General features: G+C 40.0%; 1 protein-coding gene across 4 annotated transcripts in view; it reads left to right on the top strand.

The window, feature by feature from the left end:
- Positions 1 to 21,768, top strand: part of LOC124060403 (homer protein homolog 3-like) — a 42,173-nt gene that overhangs the window by 14,579 nt on the left and 5,826 nt on the right. For all 4 annotated transcript variants that reach the window (XM_046391322.1, XM_046391324.1, XM_046391323.1 and 1 more), the window contains 6 exons: positions 1,391 to 1,547; positions 3,738 to 3,869; positions 4,283 to 4,390; positions 11,566 to 11,699; positions 15,055 to 15,211; positions 20,946 to 21,056. In XM_046391322.1, coding sequence (XP_046247278.1) covers positions 1,391 to 1,547; positions 3,738 to 3,869; positions 4,283 to 4,390; positions 11,566 to 11,699; positions 15,055 to 15,211; positions 20,946 to 21,056 — 799 coding nt within the window. The remainder of the gene's footprint in view (positions 1 to 1,390; positions 1,548 to 3,737; positions 3,870 to 4,282; positions 4,391 to 11,565; positions 11,700 to 15,054; positions 15,212 to 20,945; positions 21,057 to 21,768) is intronic.

The raw sequence follows: 21,768 nt of genomic DNA, 5'->3' as shown, positions 1-21,768 counted from the left end.
CTTGAGAGAACGAATGATGAGGTCTTCTCAGTCTGCACATTAGCATTTGAAAGCTCACTGACAAGAATTTGTAAAAGCATAATTGCATAGTTTGGAGATTTTCAAGTATCTGCCACCATGTCAATAAAAGAGAGATAAGTGAAAATTTCCAACAATTTCATCCAGTAAATCTCAGTAACACATGTCTCAAATCCCTGCAAATGACACCACAATAATTCCATCTACAGGTAAAATATTTTATTTTGTCATTTGAACCAACCACTTCAGCTTGCATTTGACTAAAGAGTGTGGAAAATGTTTGCTTATCTTCATGTTCAGAGTCTGTGAGGCGAGTTTCTCCACAGAGAAACTGGCTCAGTGAGGACAGGTTTGTTCTAACAAGTAATATTTCACCTCAGCTGAGTGACAAATGACAGGCAGACAGAAAACGAAAACAGAAAACAGAATGATTAATGGCATTTAAACAAATGAGGTGCACTCCAGAAGGTATGTTTGTAACGCTCACAGTTTCATTTGCTCTGTCAGTCTTGTGTAAAATAAATCAGGTTTCTGTTTTCTTAAAGTTAAAATAAGTCATCACCGTATACACACCAAAGACAGCCATGGCTTCTCTTACACACAGAACAAAACACAAAAGCCAACTCTTCGGTATTTGGAATTTTTATTTTATTTATATTTGTTTCTCCTCTTAGCTACAAAATAATGTTAAAACTAACCTTTTGAATCTGTTACTGAAACTTGACTAAATGCTAAGATAATTTAATAAAATATTCCCAAAAGATGATACTGATGCCACACTGTGGATTTTACCACACCTATAAACACATTTTGTATATTATTGCCATGCTGAATGTAGCTGAAAGTAGATAAAATTTCTGTTTTTTTCCCCCCCCTGACTTTTAAATAACACAGGAAATGATTCAGAAATCACATTTAAAAAGCACGTGACTGTCGTTTTTTAAAATGCCAGATCTCAGCTAGACACGGATACAAAACAGGATATGTGGAGATATTTATCAGTGTGTGAAATCTCATTCATGCAGCATTTGTGTGTATATTTGTGCACTAGTGTGTGTGCTTTGACGTTTTTGTCATTCTCTAACTGCTGTCTGGTGTCTGTTCATCCCACAGCTGAAATGTGTCATTTATGTTGTTTATTGACTCTAGATGCAGATGCAATCTATTAAAATATCTTTTAATACAGAAACACTGGCCAGCTAACAACCAATGACACACATAGATGTGTAGCAGCTTTAACACACATAACTGAAAACCCCTCCTCTACAGAGACTACAGCAGACCCACCTGCCTGAATATATGCAGCAGTGTTTTGTAAATCACCAGTGACGTTGGGTTAATATGTTCTGTTTCGTTGTCGTGTGTTTCGAAGGGAGCAGCCCATCTTCAGCACCAGAGCTCATGTCTTCCAGATCGACCCGGCCACCAAACGCAACTGGCTGCCGGCCAGCAAACATGCGGTCACCGTGTCCTTCTTCTACGATGCCAGCCGCAGCGTCTACCGGATCATCAGCGTGGGCGGCACTAAGGTGGGAGCCCGCCGCGATTACTGCTGCACTGATGCACCTGCATAAATGCTCACATCACGCACAGTCGCAAAGATTTGAACTTGGTCGTGAATGTTTTTGATAGTGGATGAGCAGGTCACCGGTTCAGAAATGTCAGTTGGTGTCAAAGTAGTGAGGATGCAAACGTTTCACTGGTCAGAAACAGATCAGTGTGGAGTTGTTGAAGTGATCGTCTTCGAGCCGAGACACAAAAACAAATAATCCTGCTTGTTTAAGATGAGAAACATGAACAAGTTGGCCAACCAGTCGTTCTTTAAACCACATTTTCAAAACACATCTTTATCAGCACTGACTGGTTCTAAAGCGGTCTATAAAACAAAACAGATTTTTGTACTTGGTATTTCTGTCTAAAAATCAAATCTACATTCTATTTAACGTCCCAAGTGACATGTCGCGCCCTGTTGGACTCAGCAGTGAGTTAATAGTATTTCCTTCATGTGGTGTTAGTATTACAAAGGTGAAGGGAATTTATTTGTGTCGCATCAAATCTCTGAAGTTGTTTTTTTACTTGTTTTTTTTACCCAATTTGTGCACCCTATCCTGAGTTTCTTTAAATCAAAGGAAATCTGGTTTCCACTTGGCTGGGGCTGTTATGGGTGGGAATTCATTAGTCAGAGTAGTACATTGTCAGCAGAATATTTGTAACACACCCATATGGGTAATCAGCTATAATAGTGAAGCACCTGAGTCCCAAGGCTAACAGCATATCTAGTTAGCACCGAAATGAAAACCAGTGGTTTGCAGTTATCAGCCAGTTGTGCCGACTTATCGCCCCGAGACTTGAGGCTTTTGGAGGAGAGACCAAAGAAAACTACATTTGGCAGTAAATCCTCCTCCTTATCAGACCATTCACATGGGAGTGTTACTGAACAGATCACACAACAAAAAGCTTTTACACCAAGCTCTTTCTCTGAGGGTTGTACCAAGAATAACATCCCTCTGCTGAAAATTTATATTAACGAATATGTTCAGGAAAAGACCTGATTAAAGGGCAGTACTGTTTACAGCTACTTTAATTTGAAACTTTGAACCTCCTCCGGACCTGGTTGGCCAACCAGTTACCATGGCGATCTTATGAGGTTAGAAGACAGCCACCTTCGTGACATTGAAAACCCAGGCTGACTTGTTCATTTCACTTGGTAGCGCACCCCTCCACTTGTGAGGTATTTTGTTTTTATTTACATGTACGGTTCTCCAGTAGATCTCCATTATGTTGTTGTTGTTCTTTTTTTGTCTTTAACCGTAAGAGTCACAGCTGCAAAGTCTCCATGTTCTGAAGACTACATGATCTAAATTTGACTTGTGGTATTAGTGTTGCCATGTCGTTAACTATATTGAGCATAAAGAAAACCACAGGATTGCGAGCAACATGGCACCGTGAATCGTTGGCCTCTCGGGAACATACAAATAAAAACAAAACAATGAGCCCCTCCAATTACAAATGTGTTTTTCATCTTCCTCCTACAGTCGGATGTTTGAGCTTCAGTGTATAGGATGATGCAGCGTCTGACACTATAATAGGTGACATTTTAAGGATTTTAATGTGTGATTATACTCGCAGTGTATACTGTATATATTTTTTAATATGCTTTAACACATGTGGAGGACATCTTGTCCTTCTTGTTGGTTATGGATATTGTGAATTCTCTTTTTCGTGAACATGACCTTCTATTGAAAACGAGCTCTTGGCGACACGTATCTTGCTAGACGCATAGAAGTCCATGCAAGTCCTGAACGCCACCTCGTTATCTCGAATTGGAATTGATGAGCCTTCATAGCAGCTCTTGTACGTGTTGTTTTAAATTCTGCTCAGGAAGAAATTTGTAAAGTGAAAATACGGCTGTGAATAGTGTTGGGGAAGAAAATAACACTCTCTTTGAGAAAATCAAATTATATGTAATATGAATGATAAATGTGTCTTGATGAACAAATATCCATACTTTTCTTTTATTTTTTGTTTCTCTCTAAACTCTATCTCAGATTTATATTTGTGTCGATCCCCTATATTTAGTGTTCAACGTGTTTAATATCTCCACTATGTCTGCGCAGGATCATATTATTCTTCACAAGAATGTCCCACTTTTCCTACTGCGCTCATTTATCTACCATTTTGTTCATGTTATGTCTTACTTTCATTCTCTGTGGTGCCAGGCCATCATTAACAGCACCATCACCCCCAACATGACCTTCACCAAAACTTCCCAGAAGTTTGGCCAGTGGGCAGACAGTCGGGCCAACACCGTCTATGGCCTGGGCTTCTCCACGGAGCAGCAGCTGCAGCAGGTAAAAAGCTGCTCGCGCTCACACCTTGGCAACATTCAAAAAAGAATACTTCAAAGAGTCTTTCATTTATTAGACATTAGAAAGAGAAGATAAGCTTAAAAAGAGGGGCCGTGTGAGCACGAGAGCACAGCGATGATCAAGGACCCTTTTTCTATTCATCCTAGCACATCTTTTATCCAGTCTCTGTCTGATGCAGCTGCATTGTATTTAAACATGTACACAAAACATCTCCAGTGAACATGCTGAAATACATTTTCTCCTTTCTTCACCTTGATTTATATTTTCATTATATAAATACGGAGTACACAGAGTTTTTTTGATGATCTTACATTGTCATGTTCATGTGCCAAAGGAACATTTAAACCTGTGATTTAAGCATGAGGTGTGTTTGACTCCTCCCCCTCCTCCTGCAGTTTGCAGAGCAGTTTAAGGAGGTGAAAGAAGCCGCCCGTCTGGCCAGAGAGAAATCTCAGGAGAGGTTTGAACTGGCCAACCCTGCACTCAGCATTGCAGCTCCAGAGGTAAAGCACTGCTTTCTTAAAGCTCTTGAAGTTTTCTTAGTTATTTTGACTGATCAGAGCATTTTCCAGGTAGAAAGTGGAAACTTTGACAGACTGATCAAACAACAGTCAAAGAGGTCAGTCAGTGATGCTCCACAAATGCTATTCTAATCAGACGAAATAAGTGAATAATAAGGAAACCTTTACATTGTAATATATGATATGTTTGATATGTTGACTACAGCTTTGCAGTAAATCACCTCATGAAACAAGAAATTAGAAAATTCTGAAATCTGTTCAAAGTGCTTTGGATTATTTTTTGATTATTGAATTTCTGCCTAAAAATCAAATCTACCTTCTATTAAACGTCCACAGTGACATGTTGTGCCCTGTTGGACTCAGCAGTGAGTTAACAGTATTTCCCTCATGTGGTGTTAGTATGCTTTGGATTATTTTCTGTAAAGACAGATTGAATAAAAATAATCTCTCACAATGCAGAGAAAAGAAATATTCCTACACCTGCTTCCTTTCTTAAACAAACATACAACTGTATACCTTCTGAATTCCAATGTCTTGCTGTTACCGACCTGTAAGATGAGTTTCATGATGAGTTCTTGTTAACTCATTTTACAACACACTTCATTCAAACTCGACTGAAACGAAATAAAAATCACCAGAGCCGATTCGGTTAGTCTAACAATAGAAACTTTCAGTTCCCAGAGCTTGTTATATTAGTGTGAATCAACACTAAAAGAGCTTGAGAGGAGATATCATTTTTAACATGTGAAAAACTTTCTATAATGGATTTCATATGTGGATGTGGCTTTTAAGACACCAGGTTCAGCTTGTAGGAACTGAACCTGTGACCTTGAGGAGACACGATGGTCTTTGTAAGCCCCCAGGCCAACGCAGAGACAGAGCAGAGCAGTAATATCCCACCGAACTCCAAGCCTTTGTTTCTATTTTAAACATATACAGAATCATGAGGGATTGGATGGATCCCCATCTGGCTGCTCCATTATTCTCCCATTGGTTAACTCCATTAAAAGATTTCATGCATGACAAATGGAGATGGGGAGCAGAAAGAGACGCCGGCGCTGAAGGTGTTTGAAGGGCCAGTAATGATCAGGAATGAAAAGAAGAATGAGGGATCAGGAAAGTGGAAGGGAAAGAAGGGAAAAAGAGAAGGAGGGAGGGAAGGGGGAGGGAGGGGGATGGAGCTGAATCATCTATAATTGAGGGGAATCTGGCTCCTGCTGAAAGGACAATGACCAGCTTTTATCCTGCCAATGTCTGTGATTTCTTGGTGGACTTGATAGCTCTGAGGTTTAGTTGGAGAAATGAAAGTTTGCCTCCAGCGGAAAATTTTTGTCTTCTACTTTTTTTTTCCTTTTTTTTTAACACAAGTGAGGAGCAGCTTTTTATCAACAAGTGCTTCCCCTGTTTGGGTGGCTGGGACGTAATCGTACAAATGGGGAGGAAACACATGCTAACTTTCAGGAAGCTCTTTATGTTTATTAGTGAGTTTTGACAAGTATTACCAATAAGAGTGTGTTGTTGTAGCATAGATTCAAAACTGACTAACGTGCGTGTGTGTTTGTCTGTGTGTGTGTGTGTGTGTGTGTGTATATCTCCTAACAAAGAGCCACTCAGCAGGTCTGAGAGACTGCAGAGTCACGCTGCCAACCTCGACCTCGGCTCAGAGACACTCAGATAAGAGCTGATGGTCTGTCCTGCTTAAGCACAGAGAAAAAACAAAAACTCCTGCATACGACAAAACAGAGCATCAATATCAAGAAGGTCAACAGCACAAGAAGTCCAGTGCACAAATTGAACAATATTTCATCTGACTGGCTGACATTTAATGGCCCAGTTGTATTAAATAGTGTTTTCATTGAGGCCAGAGGATTTTTTTAAATTCACATTGTTAAAAAGTGATTTATAGTGAAAGAAATATAAAAATGCAAGTGTGAAAAACCAACAGCAGAAAATCCAAATGGAAAAAAAACAAGACAAAGGCCAAGAAGAGAGAAGTGCTTCCTTCGAGGAGCTGTAAAGGATGGACAACATCTGCTGTGTGTTGATAGTGCAGTTCGTGCCAGCAGTACATGTGTGTGAAATGAATTTCTTGCCCCGCATGCCTCTGCTTTGGCAGGCAGGAGTTTCTGCAGGATGCCACAGCCTGCACAGTATACCAACACACTGTTCTAAATAGTGATGGAGTTCATTTTTAAGACTAAGACCAAAACAGCTGAATTTATGCCTTCAGCATGTCGGTGTGAAGTGCAGAGTCAAGCTGCACACACTGGGGTCGGAGGTCACTCACTGAACAAAAAGCAGTGGTGTCGCATCCTGTTACCATAGTGACCAGAGACCATTTTGCCCGTTGGGTCCGCCTTTGGAGAAAACAAACAAAAAAAAAAAATACTGAACACACAGACACGTGATCATCCATATACATACTGAATTAATTAATCAAACACACACACACAGAAACATCACCTGGATAGATCTGCAAGGTCAGACGCTACCTGTGCTAGCAGCCTGCTTCTGATTTCCAGACAAGACGGCAGTCATTGATTTTGTGTTCGGCAGTAAGCACAGAGGTGTTGTTGGGGTTGTTATCACATCTTCTGATTCCCACTGCCCGTTGTAAAACACCATACTGCTGACTGTCTCAGCCTGTGTTAATGTAGTAATAATACCCAATCAAAGCTGCTATGGAGTGTGAGCATGACGGGTTACTGTGTGAGTGAACCACAGCCAAGTACTGATGGCTGCCCCAGTGTGGCTACAATGCCAGTCAAGAGCTCCAGTAACACTTTTATATCCCAAAATGTGTAGAGTGTTTAAAGAAACACAGGCTCAGTGCACACAAACATCCATAGAAATAAGTCTTTCTAGCTAGAAGATGAGGGAGGTAATAATACGGGAAACATACAGCACACACACACACACACATGCAGCCAAATATGCAAATCCTACATTATGACAAACTTATAATCGTAGTGAAAATGTCGGTTTATACACTGCTTGTTTTATTTTCCTCTTCACTCATGCAGGAGTTCTTGCGTCATATTCAGCTGGTCAGTAACCATCTACTGTATTGCAGAGCTGTACTGTATCCAAGCAGCCTTGGGCTTTACAAAGCACATATTCTGCCTCTGATATGCGGATGGCAGCAGGGGATCTGCATGCAGTAAAGCTTCAGCTTTCGGGCCTGTTTGCAGAGCTCAGAGATCAGATGGAGGAGATGCTGAAGTTCAGTGAGATAACAGGCAGTACGGAGGACTGAGGTGAAGTACAAAGGCAGGAAACATTACTGTGCAATAAAATACCACTTCTAAAATATATTTGTTTTTTAGTAGATGTTTCATTTAGGGGTTTTAGTACTGGTGCCCCAGTGGGAAGGATAAATAGAATCATAAAATGCAAATAGCACCGCTGAAATATTAATATTTGCAGAAGATACACCCAACAGGGCATTACAGGCAAGTAAGACTTAATTAGGTCCCAAATCTCTTCTGTTTTATCATTCACAAAACCAGAACCAACCTTTTTCTTGAAAATGTTGCGTGATATATAAATATATTTTTAAAGTATCCTTCTTGTGTGGGTATCAAGCTGTTCTTTTAACACCAGGTGTTAAAAGAACCAGGTGAAAAACAAAGTGAGCAAATGAGAAGAGAAGTCAAATTGTTGCTTTAAGTAGTGGATAACAGGTTTAAACGTCGTTTAAACTTCTGGCGGATTGCAGAGTTGAGAACTGCACTCTGTCACAACTTTCTCCTGAAAATCATTGATCCAGTTAGTCTATATACAATTAACAGCATTTATTATGGTTGAGTTTAAATTCATTTGGAACAAACACATTTGGAGCACGAGGGTATGAACGTGTAATGAAGAGGGACTCTTACATCTTACATGCTCATCTTACATGTTCCTTAGCTTTTCTCAGAATCATTGAACTATGCTGTAAAGATAAACAAATGCACACAGAAAAGGTGTGGAAAAAGTAACATCTTTGTCCATAAATCATCTGAACAGCAGTGTAAACACAGCAGGATACAGAAGCTGTTTCCCCTCCTCTGACAGTCAACAGCTGCCGTTTATTTGTGCCTGCTGATTGGAGCTCTTCTTTTCATCGTCCTATACATGGTATCTGTGCAGAGGCAGACGGAGAGGCAAACAGAAATGCCAGTCATCCATATTTTAAAGCACAGACTTGGCATTAAAACCAGCTAAGAAGAAGTGTTGTGTGTGTGTGTGTGTGTGTGGGTGTGTGTGTTGTTTAGTCAGGAGGACAGTTGCACCAAGGGAAACTTAAGCATGTGCCTCTGATGCATGGACACATGAATAAATAAAGTGGGTTTGTGGAGTCTCAGTGAAACGCATGGTGTAGAAACAGGAGCTTTATAAAGCTAAGGGAGCCAATGGACTGATGCTTGGATAAATAAGTAAACAGTATAGATGTGCTTAGGATGAGTAGTGTTGCAGAGACGTCACAATGAAAGCTCTCAGGAAAGACATTTAATATTTAAAATGCATCTGGAATTACATTGATTACAGGAAGTCTCCATTCAGGATCCCCTAAAATGTTTAATAAATGAACTGGCTACACGATGGATGTATGTTTAGCCTTAAAAAAAAAGAATGCCTTTGTTTTAATTATCTTGCAAGTAATTCTTCTGTTTCTCTGTCACTCCAAATCACAATCAGAAAGAGCTCCACCCAAACACAACCATCGTCCTTTGTCTAAGGGGCTGCCGCGTTCACAGCCATGCATCTTAGTGTTTCATGGACTATCGTGCTCAATAATTCATCTGGAGTCTGATCAAAGTTGATTCCAGAGTAAATTTAGCTTCAGTGCACAGCTGGCGTTTGCTACAGAGGAGTAAAAGCTTTGTTAACAAAGGCAACACGAAATGTGATTTAATCTGTACGTTTGGTCTAAGGTGTATATAAATATATAAATGTATTTGTATTTGTATATAAATATAGCAACATGCAAGTGCATTAAGTAAGTGTAATTTGAGTTTTCTGCTCACTGATATCACACACGGATATCATGAAATATCCCATGAGGACGGATAACACACAGAAAATTCTTTGCGGGTCCTCTGAACTTTGCCAATTAGTCCTTGGTCATTTATGGGTTTGTGCTCTTGTGTCGCTGCCTTGTTTCCACTCAGCCTGTTGGTGAACAACATACTGAAAAACTGCTATGAATTTGCAATCCCATTTATGACTTAAACATGATCGGCAGTATGAATTATTCAGGGTTACGCACAGACGATCCGTTGGCTTTGGGGCCGGACTGGAGTTGTCCTAGCTTTGATTTCGCCTGCTCTCCAGTTCCTTCCTCTGGACACGGTGCTCATCCACATGAGTCCACTGTGTGTTTTATCTCCACATTCAGCCATGAGGACAGTTAGAGAGCTGCTGAGCTATAGATAATAAAACACTGTCCTCAGGGGAATACAGTCAGGCTTGCTCAAATTAATAATACAAGCTTTTTCTACAGTAAGTGCAGGGTTGTAATCCTTCAGTGAGGCTCTTGGTCGTTGACAAGTTCAGGTTTGGTTTTCTACACAGAGGGAATAAGACAGGAGGAGACAAAAACGTGCCCAAGCTAATTCATCTGCATGCTTTTAAGAAGGAGACTGAGCTGTGTTTTAGCTCACAGTCTAAAACTGAGGCAAATGGGTTCACAAAACTGCGTGAAAGGAGGCATGAACCCAGTTCTGGGCAGCAGGCAAGGAAAATATCGAAGCAGATTGTTTAGACTCGACTGTGCCAGGCTGGAGTCGAGCCATCTGCTTGCTGTAATGTCATATTCAAAGTGTCTTGATGAATGGCTCATGTTCTGTATCGCCATTCAGCTTACAGTTTTAACCTTTATTTTGGCCAACTCCTAACGAGGTCAGAAAGTAGATTTATAAACTGCTGAATTTTATATTACAACCATTTAATGTCCAAATTGAACCTTCTTGTTGTTTCATGGCTGATGATCTATTCAAACTTAAGGTGTAATAAATTAACAAATTTGTAATTTTTTAAAAAATAAAAGAAAGGTTACTGTGAGGCAAAACTGTCTTATTTGTCGCCCTGATCTCTGTTCCAAAACACTGATCTCTAGCTTGAGGATCTTCAAGCCAACAGTATGTAGAAGCACGATAAGCAGTTGGATGGACCAGCAATCGGTTATTTTGCTCCCAGTAAAAACAGATATTTGCATCTGTTTCTCTGTATATTATTGTATTATTATTACATGCAAGTTAGCTTATTGGTTAAAATGTGTTCAGGAGAAAACCTAGAGCTCAACTAAACTGGCCACAAATTACCAACTACAACAAAAAATTAGAAAATTAGACTTGTAAAATTTGATTGAACAGAAACAAAATTAGACAACATATCCATCACAATACAGGAATGAGATATGACGGGTGAAGCTCAGCTTGTAAGACAGCACAAGAAGTCCTTAAAATGGCCAGATGAAAATTTTAAAGTCAATTTACGATGAACAAACTACAGCTTATCTTTATTTTTACATTTTACATTAATTTCCATTATAAAAATAAATTAGGTTGACAGGAATGTAATGCAGTGAAGAGCAGGCAGCTGACCTCCACGCATGGCTCCTCGTGGAGCCTGTTTACAGGAGCCCCGATGGGACATATCAAGCGCTGACGGGTTGAGTGCTGTCCTGTCCTTCTGCTCCTGTTCCTGTTTTGTCCATTTTGTTCAGATGACAGGTCTGGATGTGGTTCAAACCTGAACCAGATCCTGATCCAAAATATAATTAATGTTGCTTAATCTTGCATTAACACTGTTACATCCACAGTCAGTAATGTTTGTATATGGGTGTGTAGGAATGTTTATTATTATTCAGAGCATCACCTCCAGACAAGTGCTCTGGTCCTCTAAACTGCCGCTTTCCATTAGATGACTCCTGTCTCCTAATTGCAGTTACTGCAGTGTCATTGATTAGGGTTTACAATCCCAAACATCTCCAAGAAACATTTAACACTTACGGAAAAGGTTCTGGTGTATCTAACCTTTTGTTTTCCGTTGGTTTCCTGGTAACAGGCTGGGGGCCGGTACAGTAGGGAATGGCTGCCATGTTAACAGAGCTGCTGCTGCTGACTTCATTTCATCCTCATATCAGAGCTCATGTCCTCTTTCTGTTGTCATAGTTATCGGAAGACCGTCATTCTCCACCGCTGCTCACAGTCAACGGGCCGGGCGAGGAGAAGCTGTTTCGCAGCAAGAGCGCCGAGGTGGAGCTGACGGTGGAGAAAGAGAGGGTGAAAAAGATGTTGTCAGAAGGGTAATGCAATTTGTTTATTTATTTCTTTATTTTACTTTAACAGGAAGTCAATACCTCACATCTCGTATTGTCATATCCCCCCCCGTCAGAAGGAGGAAACTCATGACACATTAGCTGGAGGTCAGAGGCCATCTGTAGGTCACTCTACATTGTGTGTTATGTTCAGTGTGATCTGCATTTCCTCCACAAGGGTCATTGTCCGTTGTCATAAAGTCCTGCTTCTGTGTCGATGTAAAATGAGCTTTTAATGAAAGCTCTAATGCTGTAATCAATGTTTCATTAGTGTATTTATTAGTCAGCATGCTCAATTTGTTTTTCATTTCGGGTATTTATTTGATGACGTAAGGCAGTGAGACAGCATGCAGGGAAAATGTACACACACACACACACACACACACACACAGAGCTTCTGACGTTTATGAAAGAACATTTGGCTTGCCTCAGCACATGCAGCATAAAAACTATTGTGCTTGTAATAATTGTCTGTAATAATACACAAAACACAGAGAGACATTAAGTACACATTAAAATCAAAGAGCAGAGAGGACAGCAGATGTGTTTGTGTTGAGGGGGGTAACAGAAATGGAAATTAGATCCGTCGTTAGATTATAGAGAGTTTACTATAAATGTTGTAATCCTCCGGTGTGAGCAGATGTAAAAGCTCAGAGCACTTTGTGAAGCTCACTGCAGTGAATGGAGCAGCTAAATGCCTGTCCTCTGTTCAAGGAACTAGAGGAAACAAGGATTACAAACCATTAAAACAGTTAAGGCATTTAAAGAGTGACTCACAGTGATCTGCATTTCCTATTTTAAACGTTTAGAAAGTGCTAATCTACATCACAATACAGAATTGTTTCTTTCAGGTGGTTATCATACATCAGGAAAAAAAATTCTCAAAAAATTCCATTCCAGATAGTTGAATTGTAAAAGTCCTAAAACAAAACAAAACAAAAAAAACAGGATCCACACCATAAACAAATCACTTTTTTTCCTGTTTGTCACCAAAATTCAGTGAATGCTGCTCACTGGTTTTTGAGATATCCTTCGAGCTAACAAAACTGAAAACGTGACCTGCTCTGCGCAGGGAATCGGCCTCACAGCAGCAGTACGTGCTGTTTGTGGATTTATTCCACAAACAGTGCATACTGTGATCCATCCGGCGAGCCGAGCTGCTACCCACACCAAAACTGAGCGGCTTCTCACTGAAATCAGAGAGAAAATGAAAAATATTTTGGAAACTGGAAAGATTTGTCATGAACAAATTAAAGGTGCACTCTGCCTACCTGTCGTGAAGACTACTGATACGTTTTCCACCAGCATGGAGCAGGTTTCCTTCCAGTTTGCGCACCTAATTTCTAACATTCCAGTCATTATGTACAGGTTTGAAACATAGGATGGGGAAGGCCATTCATCTTCTTATTACCATTAGGTAGTGTTTTTTGGATAAAAACACATCTAATAACAGAACAAAGCTTGCAGTAAATCAGTGCAATCTTTTTTTGTTGTACGTTTAATGGGTTCGCTCGAAATTGATGGGAACGTGGGCTGCTTTGCTCAACGGCACTGAGATAGGCACTGAAAAAGATTGACCCTGGTGAGCCTTAGCTACATTAAAGCTGGCAACCGATCCTACCTGTGATAAGACAGCGTTGGTAAATAAGAGACCAACAGGATCTCCTCCTTATTGCTTTCAGGGGCGAGCTGCTGACTCTCCACGCTTTCAGTGGTCTTATGTTCAGCATTTTCCCCACCTGTAAAATAAGTCATAATGTCTTCGCTGGCCCTGCAAGAGATTCATTAAGTCTTGTAAAATTACCCTGATAATATCACCAGAGGCATCGCGTGAAAGGTGTTGACATTTCACAGGCAGCTTTTGTCTAACGAAGAAAAATGTATCAGGTGTAGAAGGCCAAGGTCCTCAAGCACCACATGTTCTACATGTTTGGGTGCAGTCAGACTGGATTTTTACAGACGAAATTGACTTGGTATGGCAAAAAGCAGGCTGGACAGAAAACAGTGCACGTACGGTTGTAAACATAAGTTGTTGTGATGTAGTTCAGCCAATCAAGAGTCAGTAGGACAGATGCAGAATGGGGTTCTTCAGGACCAAAAGTGGGTATCACTGGTGCAAGGTATTTGGTGCTTGACTCATAGTGAAGAAGCACAACCTGTTACTGTTGCAGCAGTGAACGACTGCTGCCCTCAGAGAAAATAACTCTCCATTTTTATGTGTAGGAAAAACTCACTTTCTTCTCTTAGAAACATGACAGCAATCATAAACGAGAAGAGCAGCAGCAACAGTTTACCACAAAGAAAACAGTGACATCCGACTGGAGAAATCACACAACAGGTGGACACCTCCTCCCACCTCCTGTTCTGCAGTGGTAGCAGCTCATAATTATCATCATCATGGTGCCCATCATTGATCACTCAACCTTCCATCTGAGACCGGGAAGCAAAAAATACTCATACTGTGCTGCTTTACAACCTATTATCACAACAATTTGATTTTATAACTGTTACGGAGCTATGCAGGCTCATCTCTCCTGTTGCTATGGGGAGGAGTTTTATGGTTGCCAGGCCGTTAGTTTGTTCGTCACGGTAAAGACATCCTCTCATGTGAGAGCTCTCTAGTTTATTAAATATCTGCAATGAATCCTGACCTTTTACAGGCGCAGAGGACCTGATCCATTTCTCCCACATGTTATTGTAAGATAACACCTGTGCAGGATTTTTGTTTCCATAGTAGCCTGTGGTTGTAAGAAACAGAATAGAAGCCACTGTGTTTGCACAAACACACACAAGTACACCTCTCAAGGACATGAAGACTGAATTAAGATACAAAAGAGACAGAATATTTAAAATATTAATAATAACAAAAAGAAAAATGGGTAACAAAAAGTCACATTTAAGGATATTTTGCGAGTTTTATTACAGAAAGACATTAAGTTCTATCTCAGATTTCTCTGTAAATATTAAAATTTATGGGCTTGTGGCTCGTTGAAATCAAATAAATGTCTTTCAAATTTCTCCAAGCAGCTGGTGCAGGATGATTTACAAGTTTCCCTTCAGTTATCGTCTGCATTTTCCTCACTAGCAAAACTCCTTTGTGACAGACACAACCCACCAGCATTAGCCCTTTATGGCTGCATTCATAAATACAAATCATCACCTGACTCTGACGCTCTTCTCAGCGCCACAGTGAGTGTTTTGCCTTCTTTAAGTTCATTGTTTTGGTTTCACTCCCACCGCTGCTTTTGGCGGCAGCAAAAACGCTCCGATAAACTGGCTGTGCGCTATCTGCTCAGCACCAGCTGAAAATAAATGGTCTCTTTTTTTTGTGACTTGTCCTCAGGTCCATGTGTGAAATAAACCTGGAGGCTGAACTCTTCACCCTGCAGGACAGCAACGCCAAGCTGGTGGCGGCCTTGCAGGAAGCCAACAGCAGCGTGGAGCAGTGGAAGAAACAGCTGGCTGAATACCAGGAGGAGACCGATCGCCTCCGAGACCAGGTGACGCCTCATAATAAAGAACACCATAATGCAGTTTGTAAAGCGGGTCTGCTGAGACACTTTGAAGTGTTGCCTCATCACATCATTTTTTTTAAGTGTTTGCAACTGGGTTGAAGTCACTATGAGACACACAAACAATACTTCACCTCCAGCTTTCCAGTATAAGAGGATCATTTCTTTTCTTTTTTTTTCAGGAAACTTTATCAGATCATTTTATCAAATCGTTACCACTTACCAAATACTGTAGGCTTCAGTTGTTTGTGCACAGTTTTTTTTGTTTGTTTGTTTGAACTCATTTTTTAGGTTAGTGAGTGTGAAGCATCAGTTTTGTGCTACGGTTACCTGCAGTTGAAAATATTGTACTACAAGTGTGAGGTTTGTGGGGGTTTCTTGCGGGGCATTTTTCTAATCAGAATTGGGGGTCTAAATAGATATAATTTGTTGTAAGATTGTAAGGCCTTCTTCAAAAAGATTCAGGATTTTGACTGTAAGATGGACTTGACTAGGGAACCAGTTTAGCTCATCAGTTTAACAACCACCTACAGCATCAGAAACAAGTATCATTACTATTTCACCACTTTAGTTTCCAAAGCGTTGTGTGGTGATTTAAAGACATACAAAATGATGAGAAATTCACTTATTTGTCTAAAAAACGCTGTGAAGTGTGAGCTAACTCATATAATGGATCATATAAGCCAATACCAGGAGTTAAATCTTAAAGATGACAACTTACACAGAGTCCACCTCAGTAAACCAGGATGAACTTTGTGTTTTATTCGTCACTGAGAATCTCCACAGATATGTTTGTGTTTTATTGCTGCATTTTTGTGATGCTCTGCTTCCCGTCAGTCACTTCACACTCAAAGGAGGAAATTTGCCCTCCAGCAAATCTCTTCAAAACAAGCCACGCCATAAACTATTTTGTCACGTCTCTTATTTTGGGCATCCACATCAGCTCCACTGTAGTTCTTTTCAGTTTCAGTTTGAATACTGTAAAACAAACCTGTTAAACATAAAGAAATATTTAAAGAGTGGATCGATTGCAATGCATGCATTATCAACTCGATGTATAGTAGAGTAGATTAATTTAAGACACAGCTAAACACTCATAGGCTCTTTAGTTCAATCAAAGTGAAAATACAGCATGATTTATTTATTTATTTTACTCATACATGTATAACTATCAGACACAAACCCCCCCAGAGCAGACTTGGTCTCTTCCAAACTGCAGATGCATTTTTCATCCAGCCCCTCCTCCTTGGGATACTTCTGTTGACAGGCTCCCGTGATAATTGCAGGCCCAGGACGCAGACATTTCATCTTTAATTTAGAGAGAGTAAAATTATGCCCTTGGTCAGGCTGAACAAGGCCCCTTCAGTGAGACAGAATTAAGCCTTTGCCGAAACTGGACCGCAGTGAAGCTATTACCACCAGTGACGAAAAACTGACCCTTTATCTTTAGCTCAGGTTGTAATTTCATCTAACCCTGTAAGTCCAGGTGAATGTTGCCCTCCAAATACACACACACACACACACTGCAGCAAAGTCAACCAGGTGGCTGGAAGTGGAGCAGGCCTCCAGGGTTTGGCAATGGGATGTTGAAGGGGGCAGTCATGTTGTTGTCGGGTTTTTTTTTTCCCTCTCTTTTTGGGACAGGACACCCTATATTGCCCAGCCTCCCTCCTCCCTCTCTGCCCCAGATAGAGGAAGAACATAAATCATGGTGGGAGCAGGAGGAGAGAGGTTGGCTGGCTTTCTCTCCCTCATCGTACTCGTAGCTTCTGCCACGATATTTACATAGGTTATATTTTGTATTGGACTGTAGGACACTTGAACAGGTTTTTGTTCATATTTGGTGTTTTCATTAGTTTGACTTTTATTTGAGTAATAAATTGCGTCTGTTGCCAGGTCTAGTTATGTATGATGTATTAAAAACGAGGTTGATATATTAACCAAAGCTTGTAGTGGAAAAAAGCCAACAGCCGACTTATTGGCTGATACCACAGTCAATAAATCTTTGACTTAGAAATTGGACAATTGTGGAATTAAACCTCTAAGTCACAGTAGTAAATCTTGAAATAAATAAGTAAATCTCGATCACTGGGCATCAAACTTAAACTAATTGTCAAATAAAGATGAAACGAGTGTAGTACTGGTCTTTCTGTAGTATGAAAACAACAACAGTAACTATGACCTGCTGCAAAATACGACAAAAAGCTCAAACATGAGGGGATGGTTTCTAAATCACATGAGGTTCCCCTTGTGACATTCGTCTCATGTGAATCGAGATTAAGAAAGAAATGTAAGAAGCTGGAAACTGAGCATATTTGGCATTTTTGCTTGAAAAATGACGGTTGATTGGTTATCAAAATAGCTGCCAGTAACTCTTCTGTCAGTTGATTGATTAAATGTGCCGCAAAATATCTCTGACAGCTGGGAAAATTATATTGTTTCACAGCACATATCGTCTTATTATCCAACCCAGCTGTTCACATACACAAACCGGTGGATTAAATATGAATGTTTGGAATATCCTCAGTGGATGCTGTCATGAACTGTACATACATACAGTAAACATTATGAACGGAAAGACACTCTGAATTTGCCAAATACAGTGAACAATATGATATTAATAATGACTGACTAAGTTGTTCTCACTGTTCAGTAGCCACCATCTTTTTGATATTTATGCTGCATCTGCATTAATGTCTTAATTGGCTCTTTGCTCCAAGATGTCTACACTATACGGCACCATTGGTTTTTCAATCTTCCGTTAATATATTAATAGTAAACAAATTCTGGGAACATAATTGAGAAAAAACAAAACAAAAAAAACGACAAACCAGACTTTTCTCAGGTTTCTCTCTTCATGCGTTTGTGTGCAGTTCAGAGATGTGGAGCTGCTGCCTCTGGGGACAGTAGCTGTCACACACAGAGTGGCTGGGAAGGGGTTGAATCCTCTGGGATCATGGAGACCCACCACCTCCCCTTCAACCCTTTTCTCCCTGAAGCTTGGCTCGGATGGCGGGCGACAAAGCATAGCGTGGAATCTATAAAGAGCCACTTTGACATGTCCTGTGAAAATGCTGGGGGGGAAGGGGGTTGGAGCAGGAAACCCTCTCTGTCCTCACACTCACATTTACATTTCAGACATTCAGTGAATCGAAATGCAAGCAGTAAGCAATAACAAGCATTGTGATGATTCCTACAGCACAGACATGAAATAACCAGAACCAAGCAGGCCAAGAGTTAAGGCTTCCGTGTTTGAATTCCCCTGTTTTCCTGTGAAAGAAAACCTTTTCTTTTTTCATAAAGACACAGCAGGATTTCCACACACTGAAGGCTGAAAGAAACTATTAATTTCATTAACGATTAATCTGCCACTTCACATCTTTCTCAAATCCAATCAATGTTTTGGTCTATAAATTTGCAGAAAATATAGTTAAAATAGTCAGCTTACTATCACGGTATAAAGAAAACCAGCAATTATTCACATTTGGGAAACTGTAAATCATGATTATTTGCATTTTTATTTATCGTATTAATTTGACAAATTTTATACAGTACTTCATTTTCAGTCCTGACTCTCCACAGTTGAATATTTGGCAGGCCGTAGACAAAATCTAATTTTTTTCGTAGTTACTATGAGTAAAGATGAGTAAAAGATGAACAGAAAGTATAAAGTAGCATACAAATGCTTCGCCTGTCAGCTGTGATCATGTCTAAAGTCAGGATTCATCTGCAGCAGCTGAGCTGGTGAGTAAACACTGACATGCACACGCAAATTTGATCTGTTTAATCTAATTAAAGCAACGCTCAGAATATGCAGACTGTCATGTAAACCTTATCTAATTATCTGAATGGGAGGACTGCCAGGTTAAACCCAGTTCTTTTTAACACACAGATTTCTAAATTATATGTGCATGTTTTAGGGCATATAAACAGATTTGATTGTATTATTTTTGAACTATGCAGTGGTCATCAGAGCCAAACTCAGATTTAGAAAACAAACATTGTGATATAACTTTCAGTCTTGAAATGAATCTGTGTAAAAGCTTGTTATTTCAAACTGTAAACACTCGGGACACAATTATTGTCTTGCTTCAATTACTTCCACAGCATGCAAAAACTTATAGCTTATTATTTTCTTTTGTTATAAACGAGGCCCAGTGGGAATTGAAACCCTGAACACTGAACTGAGTGCTGAGCTACAAAGACCTGAAAGATAACCGAGTAGATCGTCAGCGAACCGCAAACTTTAAATCGCATCATATTTGGACTTCAAAGGCTGAAGAATTTAGTCAAACTTTCACTCACTTCTGTTAAAATGGTAAACACAAAGAAGTGGGTCAGATTGGGAAAAAATATTTTTTATGATTTTCCACAAGGTCACAGCCCCCCAGCAGTTTATAAAAGAAATAAAGACGTCTCCAAGGCAAGAGAGAGTTCAGTACCATGACCACTGGCAGCATAGCGTGTGTGTGTGTGTGTGTGTGGAGGTTCAAGAGAGGCGAGGGAGGGTATAAATCAACAAAACGTTTTCGATTCATTTGTGAATTGCACGGCAGAGTGATGCATGATGGAAGCTGTTAAAGACACTCTGGGTTCTGTGACTAAATGGACTCCAAATCAGCTCTGAAAATCACTGTGTGTGTGTGTGTGTGTGTGTGTAGGTGGATATGTGTGGGCGATGACCCTCTGTTGGTTTTCCAACATTTCCATCAATACTCATCACGTGTGTTTGTGTGTGTGTGTGTGTGTGTGTGTGACTGTGTTGTTGTATTTGTGCACTGCAGCTGTCATATAAAAACCTTTTAATGTTAATTGTGCAGATTTCCATGTTTTAGCTGGAGGTCAAAGGTCATGTGAGCTTCTTTGGAATTGAAAAATTACACCACAAATGACGTTTTACACGACCTTTTCAAAGCATATTCATTGGATAATGGCTGAAATGAGATCCCAGTGTGTGCTACGAAGGATTTCTGTTTCAGATTTTTGTTTTTCATGTTTGTCCATCCATGTTTGTATCCCCATGAAACCTGAACAGGACTGATCAGTTTCAGACAAAGCGCTAAAAGGATTAGGCTGCTGACTTTCATCAATCAGCCCCAAAATCTGTGAACAAAGGAGACTCTTTCTTAACATTTCTATTTCATTTTTGATATAATATCAATATTCTGCTGAGTGTTTTGTGTGTAGTCGTGTTGTAATACGACCTGTGAACTCCACTGTGTGTGTGTGTGTTCAAATCCAACTGATCCACACATTATCACATTATATTATTATAACATGAGCTTTATTTATACAGAAATCGTCTCATCTTGTCTCGTTTTCTGCCACTTATAATGACAAACCGAGATCCGGGATTAAAATCTATCAGACCTTTCAGCACTCAAATGATCTCTCAAAATCCACCTGTTTCAGCTTCTCCTCTGTTCCTGGTGAGCCCCATAGCGCCACCATCAGGTCAACATTTTAATTTGTCCAATACTGGTTGGTTTAAGATGAAACTACCGGCTTTCCCATCAGGTCTCAACTGTACTTTGTGTTAAGTTCTAATTGGCAAATGTTAACAAGCCAAAATAAGATGGCAAAATTTAAGCGTTTTAAGCATCAACATGTCAGCCTTTTCATTGTGAATGTGAATTGTGTTAGCACACAAACTGTGAGCCTTAGCTTCAAGCACTGTTATTATGAAGTGTGTATTAATTATGTGTGTGTGTGTGTGTTCCAGGTGGCAGAGCTTGAGGCCCAGCTGGGGCCTCCTGCTGCTGGTCAGACTGGTAGAGAGGAGCTGAGTCAGTCAGTAGAGGAGCTGAAAGCCCTGCTGAGCGCCAAAGACCAGGCAAGACACTGTCCAAATCCATTTAGCATCCTGAAGGGAACCTGTGTGTGTCTATAACATCAATAATACACCAGCACACACACAGTAATACATCACCAGTAGAAAGTAGTTTGTGAAAATAGAACATCAGTCTCCGTCTGCAACAAACAAACCAGGAAGCATTTTGTTATTTACATCTGCATTTATCCAGGAAATTTTCCAGTTTGAGTGTTTGTTCCTTGAATCATTTGTAAAGGTACGATTCTTACTCGACAGCTCGCACCAAAATGATCTTGTTGGATAAACAGCACCAAAGGGAATAGGAAAAATGTGTGTTTTTGAATCATACGTTTTGAGGTGAACTGTCCCTTTAAGGGTTTTCATGAAAATTTTCTGGTTCAATAATTTTGTTTTGAACAAAAGATAATTACAAAACTAAATGATACCCAGGTGGATATAAGTAGAAGAGAATGTGTCTTTTCATTTTTATTGCCCTTTTAATGCCCTTCTATTCTCTGTTTTCACAATGTCCTTATTTTTATCTTTGAGGCATCATTTTTCATGATGATTCATCGGTTTGGTCAGAAAAAGAGAGCTTTGATAAAACACCAAAGCCTCAGAAAACACACAATAAATGAATGTAGCAGACGTCCAGAGCTGCCACCTACATGTGGAGTGAAATCAGACCTTTCTGACTCACCTTCAGAACGGTTTCCAAGCCTGATTTAATGTG

The sequence above is a fragment of the Scatophagus argus genome, chromosome 6 (genome assembly GCF_020382885.2).
Source record: "Scatophagus argus isolate fScaArg1 chromosome 6, fScaArg1.pri, whole genome shotgun sequence".
NCBI lineage: Eukaryota > Metazoa > Chordata > Actinopteri > Scatophagidae > Scatophagus > Scatophagus argus.
This window is presented reverse-complemented; position numbering and strand designations above follow the sequence as displayed.